Genomic DNA, 20,344 nt, shown 5'->3' on the forward strand with positions numbered 1-20,344 from the left:
GTTTTTAAATTCATTATAATATGCACATAAATGGAATGATGAGAGTTATCGCGGACCTGTGAAATTTATATACTTGTTTTGTCTAGCTTTTTAGCTCTTAGTATTAAAAAACAATTTATTAATATGCTAAAAGTGTGATGGTCACACTTTCATTGATAATATTTGAAATTAAGCAAAATTTTTTTTCTGAACACACGTTTCTTTCATAACAATTATATTTCAATGATTCGATGAAATTGGAATTGCGCTCAGCTATATTGGCTATGAATATTTTGAATCAACGAAAACCAGAATTGACAGATATGATTTGACAGTTGAGTTGTTGATGTTTTCGTAGATATCATAAATTTAAAAGATAGATTTTTATACATTTCATACAATGTCGATTTATTTAGATAACAGTCTTTTATAAGGCTTATAAAAATAATAAGCAATTTAGTTGTTTACGATGTCTGCACGAAATTATATATTATCGGCACGAGAAAGAAATATTAACAAAGTTATTGATTATTTACCTCAAATAAATCACCAAAAGTCAGGGTATCGCTCAGGACAAGAACTGGCAGCACAATCAGCTAATGGTACAAAATTATTGAACCGAAATTTAAATTTCACTTATAAAATTCAACCCTATGCAACAGAATTTTTCGACAGGGCTGGCACACCATTTTCAGATTTTTTTTCTGAAAGCGAGACAGGTATTACATTATTAATATATTAAATAAATTTTAATTACCTACGTAAGTTATTTAATGCAATTTATAGTTTAAATGAAAAAAAGATATATTGATTTAATATAGCATTTCATTAAGTAACACTATGAATATTGATATTAATTTAGGTACACCAGACTTTCACAGTGAAGAAAGTGATAGTAGTTCTGGGTCAGCCTTTAAAAGAAATACAGCTGAGGCAACTAGAATATTGCAAGAGGAATGGGATTGTATAGAGAGGACTATATATGATGAAGATGGTGAAAAATGCAGTAGACCACACATGATAGAAGAATGCAAGCAGTGGAAACAGTTACATCCACAGCTAAGGTAGGAAAATTTAAATCTTATAAGGGTTGGGGTAACTTATTTACACTTTAAACACTAATTAAATTTTTGTAAATATTACTGAAATCATTGTATATTTTTACTCTGTTATTAAAAAACATTTTATAATATTTAATGTATATGTGATACATTTTAAACATTACTTAATTAATAAATAATTATTTCAGGGTCATTGGCAAAGCATTAAAATTGCCAGAGCAAAGGCTTTGTTATAAGCAAGCGGAACAAGAAGAGTTGATAGCAATGCATTATAGCGACTATGACGAGTTCAGTGAAAGTGAAGAGAGACTCTCTCAGAGCAGTACAGATGTCACACCACAGAATTCACCTCGGTTTTCTCATATAGAAGACACTTATGAACCAAAATTGACTAGAGAGAAAGTGTCTTTCAAACTTCATGATGATATTGATTTATCCGATGCATTTTGCTCCCTTTTACACATAACTCCAATTCATATCAGGAGTCCATCGCATAAGAAAAGACCCAACCAATGTATAATGCGATCAGACCTTGCATCATCCAAATGGACGAGAAAAAGACCTGAGTCTTCTATAAATTATGAGAGAAATAGCGCTAAGTCATTAGTTTCTTTAGATAGAAACTATAATAATATTAATTGTGACAGTAAAATTCTTAATGCTCGCATTTTAACAGCAAAGCATAGAGAGTTAGCCAAACTTGAACCACTTTACACACCAGAATTAGTACATAGTGATGGCTTAAGATTGAATGGCATTCATCCACAATATAGTATTAGGAAGGTATCTTTGCCACCGCTACTTTTAGATGAAAAACGGAAGGTGTCTAATGGGTCTGCTAAAAAGATAGTTAAAAATAGAAAAGGCACATCAAAAGGCTATTTAGATAGAGTGAAACTTGCATAAATATTATTAATTTATTTTTTCTCTTATACAATTAGGTTTTTTAGTCGAACCCGACATGAGTTTTGGTTCAAAGTTCAATTGATGCTGGTTAAAACCTTTTTCTTACATAAACATACATGTTAATTACATGACAATTGATATGTCATGAATATTGGTACATGACTGAATAAACTTTAATTTAATTCACGATATAAAGAATTGTACCTGGAAATAGTTGCAAATAAAATACACATGCTTTACCTAAAACTTAAACAGGTTTTGAAAAGGTTTTTAACAATTTATTAGAAAAAAAAAAATTGGTAAAAATCGTACTACCGTGATTTAATAATATTTTTGATTCTATTTAAGTTACACATCACTAGGTGACATAATTATTTTTGTTATTTTTTTTCTAATTTTATTTTAGGTAAGTTTTTAATGTCTAATTTCATACTTAGTGTAATTTATCTTTGTCAGAGGATTTTTTATGCTTTTTAGTTACAGTGTGTGATGTGGGTAGAAAATTTATGGTGTGAATTGAAACTACTTATTTATTGTAAACATGTTATTGTAAATATAATTTTACAAATATATGAACTATGACACTGTTAAGATGTGTTTTATCTCAAGAAATATAAAAAAAAATTTTTTTTCGTATATTTTTCAAATATTGTGTTTATTGATTTTTTTATAAATCATTGTTCTTTTATAACATCTCGTTACTAAAGAACATCAAAGATAAAAATTTTATATAATTTATATTCTGAAACGGATGTTATTAATTTTAATATATAAAAAAAAAATAAAACAAATTTCATCAAATACAAATACAGAATTTATTTTGATATTTACATTATTTGCATTTTATTAACAATCAACATCAACAATATTAAATAATTTGTTTTGTGGTGTGATACATTCGAACAGTGGGGTAACACTGTTACCCTACCCGCATTGTGCAGTCGTTTCGCTTGGATGTACGCAACAACATTTCCTTCAGCTAGTTACAAGCCAATACATACTCTATGTCATAATTCGTGAGAGCTGTAATATTAAATCTTTTGGCAGTTAATACCCGGAAATGTTGCTAGCGTACAAATGACAAGGCTTTTGTTATTATTACGTGATAACGGCAACACACAAATTCGTCTATAATATCAGGTCACTAATTACACTGTTACTCTAAAACCGAACATAGCTTCGTTAAAATAGTGTCGATTTTAAAGTGTCAGCAATTGGTCTAAGGAATAATACAAGTTTCCCAGCGATAATTGAATATTTAAATTGCCATATGAATATGAAAAAGACGAGTGATTTCTTTTTACAGAACAAATTTGAGTGATATAAAATGGAAACTTGTAACATCCTCCGTAAATGTTTCAATTTTGTATCCAACCGCAAGTAGTGACTTTAAATCGATAGATCTTTATCTATAAGCGGTGAAATATGATGTTTTTTATGTGAGAAAATTGAGCAACTGCAAAGAAAGCTGTGAGCTTAAGTTTCAGAGCTGCCATGATATATTTTTTCAATGAAACTCATTCAAAGTCTATAAAGATGAAGTAGAGTAGGAAACTTCCAATGTTATGTTACACAGTTTGCGATATGTTGGTAATTGGTAGGATCATAACCAGCCAAACAAAAACAATACTCAGGCAGTCCGCGACAAAATGGCGGCAGTGGGCCAAAACTTGTCAGTTAATTAGATAATTGCTTGGTTTTGGCACCGACATTTGTAGAATTTAATGACGTTAAAAATACAAAAAGCATTTTATAATATTTCTTAAGATCTAAGATTCATAAGTGGCTAAATATAATCTTAGGTTTATTAATAATAATGATAGGCAGTCTAGGTTTTGAGAACGCCTTGTTGTCATTTCCAGCATGTCAGTGCCAATACACAACAGAAACGTGTTTATTCTCTGACCGTCGCGGCGTTGCGGTCTCACCTATTTTTTTTTAAATATTTTCCTTTTAATACGTAATATAAATTTTAAATTGTTATTTACCTCACAGCCATCATTATATATTGATTCTACTTTAATTAAGAGAGGACTATGCGTATAACAACACGACAAGATGGCATATCAGCTTACAAAAAGGTTCTAGCGTATATTCGTAATATAATAGAGCATTAAGATTTTTAAATACGTATATAATAGGTACATAAAAAATTCATTATTCTGTTCTAAAACGTTAACAACCTCAAGCTATTAGCAATAGTCAACAATGTTGTTAATTCTAGGATATCATTGCACACAGAACATGGATCTAGGTACCTAGTTGCGATTAGCCTTTAAGTTGTAATACAATTTAGATTTAATTTACGCAAGATAATTTTCGAAATGTTGCTGTTCAACAAGGAACTAATATACCATAAAAAAAAGGAAATAGACCATAGAACGTCAAAAAAATATACACATTAGTTTAAAAATAATAAATTAAATTGATTTACCTTGTAACAGAAAATTATTAAGAAAAAATAATTAATATTGGATTGATTTGATGGATCCGATTTTAAGGTCTCTTCCAATAAGGGCTATATAATCGTTTATGCTAAAAACTAACGGAATTGGTCTTAATAAAAAATTAGGTATATATATATCTATAGTATATACTAAATTTAGAATTCTGGTTGCTTCTCGTATAAAATATTGAAATGATGATGTTATACCTATTTTTAAGTATACATAAAAAAAGGAAAATCGTTTCATCGTATCTGCCACACCTCTGCTCAGTTAGATATTAAACACTTCGGATCGTATAGACTATAGTATAGACAGTACAATATAACATACTTAGTGTTTAGGACACAATTTACTTGCAGCTCAAGTTTTACAAACGTACATAATGCATTTTACAATAACATTGTACATTACCTACACCATGCAACCACACGCAGAAGGACTCAGCTATATTCTCTCTCAATAAGGCGATTATACAATTAGACACTATTTAAATTGCACACCGATCCACCTCTATAAACTTTTAATTGCGATATATATTTTGTAATGCTGTATAAAAATATTAAAGGAAAAATTGTCACTTTAGCATTACCCTTATAAATAACATTCATAATTAGTTCAAAATACCTATTAGCGTGTATTTTACATTTTTACAATGAGACGTCCAAACTCTAAACCTAACTAGCATACAGTGACATAGAAGCCTACTTCACAACAAACTACACTCGACAATATCGAATTTAAACGTTAAAGCAGCCGTAATTTCTATTTTTAATGCAAGGAGGTGTTTGAGAAATTCTTAAGTAACATACAAAATTACTTTTGATTATATACAACGAGCTAGAAATGCTAAGAGTATAATCGTGAGTGATGTTCTTCTAATTGTAATAATTTCTGGCGTCTACGGGTTCCCAGTGGCATGCATGCACTAAGTTTAGCCGAAACTAACCTTATATTCTTGATATAACCATCTTAGAGAAGATCTGTGTTAATATTGTATGTCTGGCTCATGTTTTATAAAATACACAGTTAAGAATATGATTGGACAGAGCATTTATATCTAGCGTGCACAACCATCACAATTTTATAAAATTTATAAGTAACATAACTACAATTATTTTGCAATTTATCAACTATACCTTGCCAAGATCATAAGATTTGGCCTCATACATAGGTATCTAGGTTTTTATTTTTAAATCAACAGAATTTTAAATTCAATTATGTTACATATAATGAAATCAAGTGAGTGAAATGAGTTCTATTAAAAATAGAAAATGGCAGAAATATACATTGATAATGAAAAAAAAAAAGACACTAAAATTCCTTAGTAGTTTCTTTTTTTTCATGTAGATACTTTAATAAATTATATACTTTTAAATGGGTTACAGTATTGAGAGATAGCCATACACTTAACATGGGGTTGCGACATCGTAACCAGACAAGCAGTTTCTGTGTTTTTTCGTAAATGTTTTCACATGATACTATCAACAGCACGTCATTAAAAACCGGAAACTGTCTCTGTTCAGTTTGACGAATCCAACTCATTTAAAGTACAAGTTGTATGGGTGGTTTGTTTATATATAAAACTATTTACAAATCTTGACGTTAAGGTGAAATTATATTGTGAAATGGCAGTTTTGGCACGCGTGTTATTATGCGTCCAGGTAAAAAATAATCGACACAAATCCCCCATATGAATCGCAAGTCATTTTTGCGCAAACATCAAGCTTGAAGTATCGTAGTCAAGGACATGTGCTCTCACTTCAATGCTCTCATCGAGACTTAACATAACAATATGGCAGTTTGTTCGCACTCAATTCCATAACGAATTATTTGTTGCATTATTTCTCTTTGGACCGTTTAGAATACACCATACATACACAAAAAATGGATACTTTAACCTATAAGTATATAAATAAGGCCGGTTTTGCCTATCCTATTAAAATGAGCCTATTATAATCTAATGACGAATTTTAAATGTAATTTGCAAAAACATTTCTAAATGTACTCTAATGTTACATTAAATTAAATGATATATTATTTTAGTAACAAAACAATGTCAGAAGTTTTACATTTAATTGTAAGATAGGATTTAGGCACATGATGTGGTAGAAAAAATTGTTAATATTAAAACACAGATAATAATATCATGAATGAAGAAATTTATTGCAAATTAATTTATGATTTAGAACTTTCATGTTTGCGGCTTTAATTTCTATAAAACATTTTTTACAACCACATCAACCTGTTATACCCTTCCACATACAGGATGTTTGACAAAAGACACGAGTGTTATTTTTTACATTTTTCGACGGTTAATAATCTACTATTTGAGGTATTTAATTCGTTAACACTAAAAATGATTCGCATCACTCGCAATAAATAATCAATCTTTCTATATATGTATGTACAACTATTTATATCCCCATCAAACATCTTGTACATAATTATTGTAATTCTTTTACTAGATGATATCTATTGTTTTGACTGTGTAATCACTGTGAGGCGATCATCTAAATCTAGTGAAGGAACAGTAATAAACTTCACCAAAGTGACTCGTCTGTTCAGTTTATTAGCGTTCCCTAATATCTAATACAATAAAACTATGAAGAGTCCACAATCGTCAAAGCACCCGGAGTTAATTCTAAATACATCGCAGGCTTCAAAAGCCATTCATATAACAATGAAGTTTTGAAAATAATATCACACATTAACAGCAACTTTACACTTTGCACTGATTTCGTATATATTTTAAACTTTCTTGCAATGGCAATTTGTATTCCTTCAAATGAATTAAATCAGTTTATTTTCATATTTTATGTGCAGCGCCACAGATCACGTCCACTTTGACAATCCCCCGCCCTACTGGGAAATAAAAACCGAAAAGAAAACAAAACGTTTTAAAATAATTTATTAAAAAAATAAACAAAAAAAAAGTCTATAATAGTGTGGTTAAGTCTCAAGTAAGAGTCAGTATTATCAGTCGACGTCGTTAAAAGACGCACAGATAATTCCTGCTATCACTTACTTCTATACTAGGATAACATAAGTATAATAAAAATAAAGAACTAAAATGAAAAATGAACGCGTGAAATGGAACTGTATGTGACTATCATACCGTGCAAGGAAGCGAAGAAAGTTAAGCCTTAGAGCTAGTGGTGAATTCAATGTGAATCCAATAGTGAAGGTAAGAGTTAACTAAATGTCGAAAGTACTCGATGTGATATATTATTTCAGTCGATGATTATTATAAATGCTTAAATATTTCTACATAATAAGAAAAAAAAAAACCTTAGCCCCTTTTTATTTACGTCTACTGGATAAGGAATGGACAATCTAAAAGAAGTTAAAAATGTACCTTATATCAATAGGTTGTCCTGTAATAGCTTAAAAATTCGTGCAATTAAAAGTTTAAAAGGTCTTTTACATTGAAATTTTTTAGATAGTTCAAGTCCAGAATACCGTGTGCCTACCCTCGAATCAGAAGTGATGTATGTGTAGTGTCTTTATAGGTGGATACAGACAGAGTGTAACGAGTCATACCTTAAAGAAACCCTATAATCTGATATTGTATACTAAGTTCACGACTAATATCTGAGACATCGAAAGCCCTCTAACTATATCGTTACACTCCGTATATATCCGCCGATACTTGTCCCGCGTTCCGGTTACATCGGGCATAGTTTCAGATCCTAACTCTCTAAGTGTCGGAAGCGTGTGAGAATTGCGGTGCGGTGTCCATAAAAAAAGGGTTAAACTAAAATTGGGAAATAAAAGATCGTATTGGGGTCGTCGCGGCCCCCAGTTTAGGGGAACGGGGTCGTCACGGCCCTCTGGGTCGTCGTGGGACGGTCTACACCTAGATGTAGGAGTAGGGTCCGTCGGTGAGGGCGCTGCACAGCAATAGTCAGGACGCGTCGTCTGTTGCGGCGGCGGCGCGCCGGTTGGAGCGGTACTCTACGCCCGGGTCGAACTGCATCAGCACAAACACCTGGAAACACCGACGGACTCAGTAGGAACTTACATCTGTCATAGAAAGGTATGTGGTTTTCATTTTCAGTTACGACAACCAACATGATTTAGTGCCTGTTGTTTGACAACAAATTCAGATATATACATTAATCGAGATAACAATAGAGATAGATAATATGACAATACCTTAGTTACATACGAAAGCTAGTTAAAATGATAGACAGTTAAAATAAACAGAAGAGCTATAAATTCATGAACCTTTAGTAAGTACTATGTTACCGATAAGAGATCAATTAGTAATATATAAAAACACATCCATACCTGATCCGTGGGCAATAAACAGAAATCGTCCGGCGGATTGGTGATAACGTATCTCTTACTGCTGGCGTCGCAGGAGGAGGAGGTGTCCCTGAAGCGGTATAGGCCGATGCACAGCATGCCGTAGGTGCGTAACGCAGCTACGAACAGATCGCCGTACTTGCCAGCCTCGCCGAACTGAGCTAGGGGACCGTCGTACAATGATATCTGACCGACGCGGCAACGATCCCTGGTTGAAACAAACCGACGTCAATACTTGAACATTTGACCTTTTTTATGCGTCCTTTCATCGCCCATCAAATACGTAGCGTAATGATTTCTATTTGCATTTCGTATTTGGTTCACGAGCACTAAAATAAAAGGTTTCAAACTGATGCCGCGTTTCGAAGGCTCTGTACTAACCTGTTAGATAAGCTCTCAGTTGTAGAGTAACCTCCCCTTAAACCTGCTCCCTCAGCCAAAATTAACTCTAGCTCGGGAGTTGCGCCTCCAGTGATAAGTGAGCGAATCAACGTCAGGGCGTTCTGGTTGAAGTATGTCTTTAAAAAAGGGAATAAACGAGATTTAAAAAGTGCGACAAAATAATTATTTACATGTTTTTGTTTTATATCGACGTATTTCTCTCTCTCTCTCTCAATAAGTGTCAATTAGTTTTTTCTTCTCGGTTTGTTTTACAATTTTAACGACTTTTTTAAAATACATATAGGTGAAAACGTTGGACATTATATGACCGTATCGGGCAACAAAAAGTAGGTGCTATTTATGAAATCCTTCACTCACAGTTGACATGAGTGAGTCGAGTACGCTGACAGCGAAGGCGGTCCCGCAAGCGAATGGCTGCGTGAGATATAGCTCGGTGTCGGGATCGTCGTCGTCGTCTTGATCCAAGAACTGCACATTGCTGTCGTTCACCAGCTCTATAATAAGTGGTCATTAAAACTTATAACTAAATTTTAAACTACTAAATATTATAAGTACATATTTTTATATACTAAGAGTGTAATCGAATAATATTATTTAATAATTTATTTATAAATATAAAACCCAACCATTCTTTCAGCTGTCTTTCATATGTTGATTTCCAAATTATTTGTCGTGAAAAATTATATATCACAGAAGGAAAATTAGTTGCCAAAAAACCGAACATAAATTTGTCAATATATTAAATGAGTATTAGTAAAAACCTTTACGACTAACTTACCAGTGATCATAGGCACATTGGCTCCGTAGACAGAGCCTCTTCGTTGTAACAACACCGGAGCCGGGGGCGCGCCGGTTGGTGGCGGGGCATTACCATTAGTCGCCCCCGCACTCAGCACACCTATCGTGTCGTCGAACGTCATAGCCTTGATGTTCAACGAAGCCAAAATAGCTTCCTTGTCTGCCAGCGTCGGGTCATCGTTCGATGGCACCTTCGCTGACAGTATGCAGCACATGTCGCACAGATTTACATTAACTGCACGCAAGTCAGCCCGGCTTAGCGGTGAACCCTGGAAATTATTCAACATGGTTATATTTTCTTGGTTTCAGGAGTATCCCTTTTTTCATCTACTTACATTCAATACGGAGATCTTCGGTAAATTCTGCAACATTTTCCATTCTCTTCTGATGTATTCTACACTTCCAACAATGACGACGTGCTTGAGTTCGTGGTAATGGAAGTTAGAAGCTCGTAGCGGCATCACCAGATTTCTTAATCCAATGAGAGGCGAGTCTGGATCCGCGAACAAACACACTACCACGTGACCATTTAGAACTGTCATAGCCGCCTGGTTTCTGTCCTGTTGGTTAATGTAAAAATAAAAGTGTTATGAATCGTAACAAACAACGTATTCTACAATTCTTCTTAACAAAATACCGATTGACAATGATGTGTACCATTTGATGAAGAGATATTTACCAATATACAATCTTCGAGGTTCCTGGCGGGGCTCCAGTGGAACATTCCGGTTGAATCATATTTCATTTCAGTCTTTTCGAAGTCGAAATCTTTTGACTGATCGTCAGCTAACCCAGCTGGCAAGCTCACGCCATTGCTGTTTTGATTTCCCCCACTACTTCTACTTGTAGGCCTAAATTGAAAACATATGTATATAGACGTGTAATTTCGGAGACACCGTCCCATCGCGTGCGGTATTTATATATTTTTTTATAATAGAAATTTATTGGTGTGCATTTTTATTGCTGCTTGTTAAATTGTAGATCGGTGACAGATTTTTAGTGGAGCGATTAAGTTTTTTTCATAAAGCATAAAAAGTTTTAAAGAAATATTTAAATTTTCCAAAAAAATCGTAGACTTTGAATAATATTCCCATTTTGCCACTCAATTAATTTATTAATAGGGTTAGGTCAACGATTTTTCTGAAGAATTAATAATTGAAATAAATGGTAGTTCGGAATCGTCAGAAACTCAACAGTACAAAGCAAATTATAGAATAATTGCATATAAGTCTCCATAATATAGCTACGTGCATATACAATCACAAAGTGCATAGAGGCGGAACTCTCTAATTAATTACCTACAAACAAGGCGGACTATTATCTACTTTGCAATTCTGTGTTGAGAAATATCCTTAAAAACTGTTACTCTAAATAAATGATAACGGTAACATACTAAATAAATAAAAAAAACTACGTAATGCATCATTCATCGGAAATGATATTCATGAAAGGTTTCCCCAAACTACATAAGAAAATATCTAGGTGGTATATAATTTTATAAAATTACATGAGCTTTTTCACTTCGTAGGCTAGATGATAGGCTTGGTAATTCGTATCTTGTTCTTGCGTATTCCTGCAAACAGGGCCAAAATTTCGTCTCCGATGTTTAAAGGAGTAAAAGTGCAAACACAATATGAACAAATGATTAAGTAGACAGAGATAGACATAGACAACGTAGTGCCGTGCATACAATGTGCACAACGTGCTAAGTAACAGCAGACATCGAATGCTTGTAAAAAGCAGCAATTTATTTGACATAAATAAACTTAATTTACAAGGGTTTTTGGTTAGTTCCGTGTTTTTTTTATATATATATATTAGTATTTATTTATTTTTTTTTATTTTTTCCTATTTATCCTTTAACGATAAGTACCCATGAATTTGCATGGATTCTTCAAAAACACATGATATAAAACATTAAATTCACTCTATGTACCTATACCACTTCATATCAACAATCCTGTACAAAAACTGAAAACTAATTTACCGACGAGATTAACAAACAAACAAAGTTACCTGAAAACATAAAAGCAAGTCTTAAAATTTGCCTGTTGCATTTTAATTATAAACGTTTTTAGTGACTTTAAAATTTTCTAAACTTATTTCACTGCTTTATTCCTCCTAATTATGAAATGCCTTAATGTAAAATCCACATTCTTTTGAATCTTAGGGACACGATAACAAAATAACAACATAATTTTGTCACAATCAGCATTATATCTGCTATAAAGAAATTGTCTTATGTTAATTATTATCTAATACATACAACCTTTGAAGGACTTACGTGTCGGGAGGAGCTCTATTGACGTTTGGTTTCACTTTGTTGACTTGCCTCGTCGTCGTGGTGTTCATGAGCTGGTTAGCCATCGGAGACAAAAGCGCTGTGGGCGCGGCACTTCGGTGATTACGATTTATTACTAAAAATATGATTAAATTATTAAAAAAATGGTCTTATGTATTATTTAAAAACGCTGTAAAATATTACGAAGAGTCGTTTTGAAACTTACAACTGATATCCTCTCCTCTTTCTCTTGCGATTTCACCTTAAAATAACAACATACAAATTAAATCAGAACTTCCAATAATTTATAAGGATTTTCATATATTGTTTAAAATTATGTCTAATATCATATAAAAATAGTACATAGAACTTTAAAAATACAACATATTGTTAGAAATTCTGTAAACACTACCACAAAAGCTTTATAACAGATCATCCAATTGAAACGGATATATGCAATGTGATGAAAGGTCGCAAGGCCGGCTTCAGGATACAAACCAGAAATGATGAAACAACCGCTTAAGAGTTTACCAAGAAGCATATCAATGGTAATTTTAACATAATTAGTTTGTTTGCATTGCGAACAAGTGTGATGCAGAACAAATACATTGCAGTTGGAGTGTTATTCTATCGTTCAGATAATCGACAAGTTGTCTATGGGAACTTCTCGCGCCTGTATAATAAGTGTATAGGGTCATGCTTAATGAAAGCAAGAGTAAAGACCTTCCGAATGGCTTCGAATTGCCAATCTTAGTGCTCTCTATGAAAGGCATGGTGAAGCATCTAAGTGCGTATCTTTAACCTATAGGTAAGCGTATCTGGCTGTAAGATGGGGGCCGATGAGGAAATAAAAATAAAAAAAAACACTCAGTCCGTTTAGCCTGAGATGTACCTCGAACATGGACCTTCTTGGGCAACTCTGGCGGCGTGAAGGTGGGGGGAGGATGGTGGTCATCTGCAAAACATCAGCACAATTCGCATTCCGATACACCACTCATAGATAAAACAACCTACACAAAGCAATTTTTTACAAATATTCTTTCACGTTTAGCTTTAAGATTACAAGAAAAACTATCGGTTCCACCTTCAACTTTACCTGTTCAGTCGGAATATTTTTTTAAGGTGAAACTGATAAATTATAATCACAGAAGACTGTAAAGCTCAATATATACGTTAATATTATGTAAACATACACATGCAATATAACAGTACCGTTTCTAAACTCAATAAAAAAATTACACACTACGATATGTGAAAATAATTAAAGTTACATCTATTCTACTGTTACTTTACTCATTAGTTAATTTTTAATAATGCATAAATGGCTTATGGCTATGTAAGTGGGATGAAATGATATTTAAAATGATGATTATCAGGAGATGGCACCGAGCTTTCTAGAACTAAAGTTATTCCAGGCTTGATTTCTAATGTATGTCTGATTCTTACATAAAGATCATAGCTTGTACCATATTTTCGACGGAATTTGATGCATTGATAAACCACTGCAAGGTCCTTACATTTCTATCGAGGCGGGGCCATCTAATTTTTAAATAAACGTTCCCTATATTTAGTAATAACAATAAGAAAATATCTTGAGTAATAGTTATAAGCACGTATTTGTAAACTATTTATACAACATCCATTTCATAGGGACTATATATCGATGCATGAATAGGTATCAAATTTACTCCTAATAATTGTATCGAACGATAAAAATATTAAGAATAATAACAAGACAAAAAATAAATAAAACGACATCACATAATGTCTCTCTATATATCTAATAGAGAGGCGAACATCTATAACTGTAATGCACATATATAACGTATACAAGACAATAATAGACACGACTTCTAACGAGACGCACCGACACCGCAACGGACACTGACATAACATTGAGAGACGTTACAACAGTACGTACTTGCCCTTCCAACCATCTGGACGGCTCGTACGCCTTTCCTGAATGTAGCCACTGAACCGAAAAACAAATTTTTATAACTCTATTATCTTTATTGTCGGTATATACGGACATGGAAGGGGGGAGAGAGAGAGAGAGAGAGAGAAAGGCAAATAAGGGATATATATGCAGACAGAGATGCAAAGCTTTTTTTTTTTATTTTGTCATATTAATTGGCTATGTGTACAGCAGCTTTTGGTTACCAATCTCCAAAATGTATTGATAGGTCAATTTGGCTTTAAAAAAATGTTATGTATCACGGTTATTGGCATCCAAAAGCATGTAATAGTGACCGTAGATACAGCAGTATTGTCCTCACTGTCAAGCAATATCGAGGTTAGGGTTTGTGTAGTAGCTTTGCTGTTGTCTATTGCGTGTATAGATCATTGGTGTAATTAGCATACGGTAGCCCAATTTTAGGACCAATTTGGAGCGTCTGTTAGTTAATGCAAGAAAACTATTATTGTGAGGTACGGTATTGGGACAGTTCAATTTACTCCGTACCGTCGACACCCCGATACGTATTTAGATTTTGTTTCACCATCCCCGTCTGCATCATCATCATTCCGACATCTGTAAAAATCCAAACACTGACACATACGTAGGCACGCTTTCTGTTTGACTGATCTGGATTTTGATGCCTGAACTAAGAGTCAAATTTATAAAACATCCACTTAAAAACAATTGTCAGTTATATTAATATTGTATAGGACTTTTATAATTTTGAATCTTGTAAATGCGCTGATGATATGAGTAGCGACCGTATCTCTGGACCGTGCGTTAGTCACTGTAATTAGCACAGACAAGCCGGAACAGTCCTATGAAGCCTTTATTTCGTTTCAAAGCCCACTCCTCATGAGATAAGTTTTAGCGTTCTGGTTTCACTCTGATTTTTTCTGAGACATGCTTTCATGGATTTGCATAAGACGTGGTGTAACTATGTGTTCGGGAACAAATGAGGTGCGAGTTGCTTTTGCCAGAATACTACTTTATTTACATGCAAACTTCATGTGGGGCCAGAGTGCATCATATCAATTTATATCTATGCTTCAATAAACTAATAAGTGCTCCAGAAAATTGTTCTCAAAGAGTGTTGCTACATCACAAATCCCAGGTTGCATGGTGCCTGTATAATATTGTATGATGCACTGGATTGTCGCATGTCGAAACAGAGCGAGAAATATCAAGAGGAAAGAGAATGAGTATCAAAGTGCTTCGTATCGGGATCCATTCACGAGCAGACAAACACAATGATCGCTAATTAAAGGGCATGAACGAGCACGGATCAAGAATGCTTTGCCGATCCAGTCTGTGAGGTACGGACACCACTAAAGCAACTCAAAATTATATAGACAGTAAAATAAATTTAAAAACGTCAAATCTGTATGCTTATGTGTGGTGCAAGTTACCTATGTCGGCTCCGACCTTCCGCTGGTGTGCGGTCACTAGAATTTTAGCCGATTATTCCATTAATGTGTCACAGATAAAATAAATGTGTTAAATGCTCTTACAAAAGTGTCACATTTAGATACTTAAGAACAGTGTCAATTGTGGTCATTAGAAACAGAGTAAGTGATTTCACAGGGTTCCAGAAAGAATGTCACAGAATGTTAATCCTCGTAATTAAATATTAAATCATTTTTAGGGAAACTTTATATATATCTGTTGACAAATACTCAAAAAAATTTATGTTTTTTTCATAAGATCAAGTATCTTACAATTTTTGCATTTGCATTTCTTGATGAGCGTCTCATCTTTGATGTCCTCGTGGCAAGCTTTGCAGTAGTACCAAGCCCTGAAATGCATTTAACATTATTTTTACTCATTAACCATCGAAATAAGTATCGACATATCGACAACAATATTAGTGACTTCACATATAATAATAAAATTCTATATAATTATAATTCTATAATTAATATGACAGATTACAAGGAGTTAACAGTTTAAATGTTTTTGTTTCTCCTCTTTTTAATCCAAACTTGTTATGTTTTCCAGAACGACGAGACCATAAATACTTTCTCTACTGGGCTTATTAAGAATCCAGAATGGTTACAGTATATAATTAAAAATATAAGAATTTATTTGTTTGTGTACCTTTTAACCTCGTCCGCAGACTGAGCTATAAAAAATCCTTGTGTATTCGCGTGTATCTTGGCATTACGGGGGTTAATGGAGATCTTACTGTCAGCACCTTCCTCTCCTTTGATCTCGATCGCCAGTAGAAGAAGTTTTAATTTTGTGAAACACAACCTGTTGCATGCAGTTATTAAAGATTTTGGTTTAAAATAAATTTATAACTTTGAACAGCATACTTTATCGGATAGTATTTAATTATTATATTTAATCTAAAAATTGTCTTTTTTTTGCAACAATATAAACTAATATTTCGTTACTTCTTGAAATTAAACATAATATTATTTGAGAGGAAATGCATAATTTTATTTATTGTATTCCACATACATAAAGTCCATATACATGTTCTAAATCGTAAATGTTAACTGCATTAAGGTTAGTTAGCTAGAAGCAGGTAGGATGTCTTACTCGCTGGCTTGAGGAAAACTCATTCCAGTGAAGGAAGTGGACAGAGACTCGGTGTACATCTCGCATCCGGTACCCTGCAGGTAGTCGTTCTGCCAGGCCTGGGTGTCCGGTGACTGCAAATAACCATAGCAAGCCCGTGCTGAGTTAGTCACAGCCCAATGAGACTCGCCCACTAACCTAAGGTTTCTGCAGCCAGTGACAACCTTTTAGTACGATTGGGTTTCGAACCATATCAGTAATATCTATCGGGATCTAAGAGTTATTGTGCTATCTATTGGAGTTGGAACCTTAAGCGAAAGCTTGACAATGTTAGCGACTTTCCACTGGTTGTAATTGAACCATAGAGAAGTTCAATTTATTTCAAGCTTTTCTGGACTTACTCCGCCGCTTGTCTGAACAGCATCCCAATAAAGGATGGGCTCAGAGTGTCGGTGTACATCTCCATGCCTGTACCTCGTTTGTAGTCATTACTCCATTTAGCCTTCTTTCGAGACTGCGAAAATTCCGCATAGGAATCATTAAATAAGACATCCGAAGTGCTACTTAGATTGGAAACCTTCGGATGCTTTATGTAAATCTTCAAATAAATACAAATTTATTTATTGCTAACCGTTTTGAAGCTTCTCATAGCGAATAGATTCGCCATCATTGTAGAGAATCCCGGTGCGAGACAGCTCTGAGCGATAAACCCCAATTTCAATTCTGCTAAGCAAATTACGTCGTCTCCTTGCTTCCAGTCCCACGAAGGAATGTTGAGAAGATAGGCCTGGAATAAGCAAATTAGGGAATAAATAAATATTTATTTGTTCCCTGATAAGCTAAACTATTTATAAGTAAGGTTTATCAATGACGATGAAAAACTCTTTTAGATCAATTAACCTTAGAGTCTAGATCAATTACCTTATTATGGTATTGCATCAACTGAATTATAACTCTGATGTCGTCTGAGTAGTTCTTGATAGATATGACTCTCATGATGTTCGCGGCATCTTCGGCGTCCGGGTCCTGACAGTACTTGTTAGCGAGCACCAAACACGCATCTGCTTCGTGCACCTATTTGATATCGTAGGTCATAATTAATAAATTATTCAATCTCTTTACTTTAATAACATCTTAAGAGAGTTTATAAATCCTTTCTTTCACAAATGGCATACAATACTGCAACAGTAAATTATTTATTAATAATATTATGTAATAAAATAAGTCGTTGTAATTACTCTTACTAAATAAAAATATTATTCACAGTAGCATTAATATAAAAATTACATAAGAACAGTTATTTAAAAAGAGTAAGCTATGATCATACATAAACTAACATAGAACAATTATTTTCTTTACAATGAGTTACACAAAATTTTAGGCGTTGCACAATCTATAAGGAAAAGCTTATGGAGGATCATGCAATCGTTTGATGAAGGGGGCATGCAGTGTTATTTTTTCAAGAAAGCCAAGCATCTAAGACTTACCGTAAACAGTCGACAATATCGATATTCGACGTATTATGTACTTTAAACTACATAAAAGCCAATTTTGATAAGGAAACTCTTTCAGCGGCAACCATTAAAGCCAATTTCTTTAGTTAGCACTGTTTTTTTTATATAGTACAAGGTCATATCGATTGTTTAGAGTACATTTAGTGGCCAAACTCGCACACAACAACCAGTTTAGGTACAAACAGACAGAAAGTCGAGCGGTGCCACGGCGGTCGCTCGCCGGGCTTGGACTTACGTGCGGGACAACCACACACATTGTAACAACATTAGCGTTAGGCACACAAACAGCCTCCAAGTCATGTCATTAGAAGGGAACTGTACATCACTCCAACAATAGAATGGCTTCTCATAGTTATCGAACGAGCATCGCTCTACGTCTATAGAAAAGACAGTCTGCACAGCTTCAAACCGACACCACGCCCAAAAGATCACATTGTCGATTGTGCAGTGCTACTTACTTTTACCCTTTGTAGGTCGATTGGATTCATAATGGTGCCTTGAAAGAATTCCACAGTGGTAAAGTGTCTCTTGAACAGGCCTTCGAGCTCCAGGTCGGGCGGTTTCCTGCCATCAACGCTCAGTTAACTACGGACCAGATTTAGGCCAGTCCGCCGCCTGTTGCGGGCCGACGTTACCATGCAACTCTACGTAGTACCAAAATACGCAGTAGTGGAATGGGACGGGAGCTCCCCCTACTGGCCGACGAGGTACCCCAGTCCCACCGTGAAAGCCATGATTGCATTAAAAGAACCATACGATAAATTACCAAAGTGAGAAAACCTACTGTGACTATGAAACAGCTTCTTGATAGAATAAAAAATACCGTTTTATGCACATAAATGATAAAAAAACTGGTTCACTTGACACGGTTATCAATGATTAATAAGTAGGGCCGTGCGATATCTAATTGCCTGCACTATTCGGTCTTACTCTAACCTTGACTCGCTCAAGGTCGACGGCATTCATCATTGTACCCTGAAAAAACTCGACCGTAGTGTAGTGACGTTTCAGAAGGCCTTCCAGCTCTAGGTCAGGCTCCTTTCTGAAAGCGTCGTTCGATAATACATGATTCACCACCCAATAACTTTTTTTAAAAACCGCTCAATAAATTTTCAATTTATGACACATGTTTGCATTGTCGTTTGCAGTTTGGTTATCATCTGTAGTTTTCTTAATTAGGCCTACCTTAAGGTTAAGTTTAATCAATTACAGAAATAATTATATTACCTGTGTAAAAAAACAACCTCAACATCCACATCCTCTCGGTCTTCGTGTAGAAAGTCTTTTAAGAAATGACTGACTGATTCATATGTTATATGTCCACATACGACTATATGCCTGAAATCGTACAAATATGTTATAGTATATATTTAAATAGGCGCTTAATTAGAACTACTATGAAGGAAATACGTAATGAAAATAACGAAAGAAGCTGTTAAAGCAAGTCCAACTTAGCCTTTAAAAGTTTTTTTTAATGCTAATTTAAAAATATAACAAAAAAAAATAACAGACCATGATTTGAAAGTGCTAATGACTTGCTTTTTCATATTCATTATACAAGCAAGTTTCACAAAAGCTATAGATCAGCAAAGATAGGAAGAAAGAGCACAGCAATTGGGAGGTTTTATTTAACTTCTGGTACCTTTGAAACATTGGCGCGATAAAAGATTTAAACAAAATTTTAAAGCAGATACAGGTCACAACAGAGTTAAATAAAACAATAAATGACAAAAGCGTGATACAGCTACCACAAAAACTAAAGCAATGTCGTCATTTTTATATATATTTGTGAGAGCAGAACTAATAAAAACAAAAATATTACGCGCCTGTCATGGTTAAGCTAAAATAAAATTAAATGATGACATTGCTGAAAACCTCCATAATTTACAATCCGCTTTGTTCATTTATTTGCAACAATTCTAGTCTCACGTTGCTCAGTTTTAAGACATTATTGTAAACAGAGACATTCTTGAATATTGTTACAAAGAAATAATCAATCTCAGTTTCGTTCAGGATTTTGTTGCTATCTACTGCACTAAACACAAACTCAACAAGGCGATAACAAATCGAACGTTACGGGATGAAAAAAGAAATATATTAGGACCCATGAAGTTTACAATTACATATCATTCATGAAATAACAGACAACAAAAAAAGATCATAGTAAT

General features: G+C 34.1%; 2 protein-coding genes across 2 annotated transcripts in view; one reads left to right on the plus strand and one right to left on the minus strand.

Moving 5' to 3' along the window:
• The first annotated feature begins 295 nt into the window (after window positions 1–295).
• Window positions 296–2,537, plus strand: LOC116767038 (uncharacterized). Its single transcript, XM_032657191.2, has 3 exons — window positions 296–698; window positions 842–1,043; window positions 1,229–2,537. Exons 1-3 carry the CDS (start codon window positions 449–451, stop codon window positions 1,944–1,946), a joined length of 1,170 nt encoding a protein of 389 aa, XP_032513082.2. The 5' UTR covers window positions 296–448; the 3' UTR covers window positions 1,947–2,537.
• A 4,748-nt stretch (window positions 2,538–7,285) lies between these two features.
• The window catches only part of LOC116766652 (calcium-activated potassium channel slowpoke), a 37,954-nt gene continuing 24,895 nt past the window's right edge, over window positions 7,286–20,344 (minus strand). Inside the window, 21 exon segments of the mRNA XM_032656613.2 lie at window positions 7,286–8,381; window positions 8,684–8,909; window positions 9,083–9,219; window positions 9,461–9,597; window positions 9,882–10,170; window positions 10,237–10,461; window positions 10,581–10,752; window positions 11,409–11,474; window positions 12,186–12,318; window positions 12,409–12,444; window positions 13,075–13,137; window positions 14,104–14,154; window positions 14,644–14,712; window positions 15,549–15,584; window positions 15,858–15,934; window positions 16,237–16,392; window positions 16,684–16,796; window positions 17,294–17,449; window positions 17,584–17,736; window positions 18,635–18,740; window positions 19,404–19,514. Coding sequence (XP_032512504.2) covers window positions 8,298–8,381; window positions 8,684–8,909; window positions 9,083–9,219; window positions 9,461–9,597; window positions 9,882–10,170; window positions 10,237–10,461; window positions 10,581–10,752; window positions 11,409–11,474; window positions 12,186–12,318; window positions 12,409–12,444; window positions 13,075–13,137; window positions 14,104–14,154; window positions 14,644–14,712; window positions 15,549–15,584; window positions 15,858–15,934; window positions 16,237–16,392; window positions 16,684–16,796; window positions 17,294–17,449; window positions 17,584–17,736; window positions 18,635–18,740; window positions 19,404–19,514 — 2,596 coding nt within the window. The 3' untranslated portion in view covers window positions 7,286–8,297.

This window comes from Danaus plexippus, chromosome 10 (assembly GCF_018135715.1).
Source record: "Danaus plexippus chromosome 10, MEX_DaPlex, whole genome shotgun sequence".
Taxonomy (NCBI): domain Eukaryota; kingdom Metazoa; phylum Arthropoda; class Insecta; order Lepidoptera; family Nymphalidae; genus Danaus; species Danaus plexippus.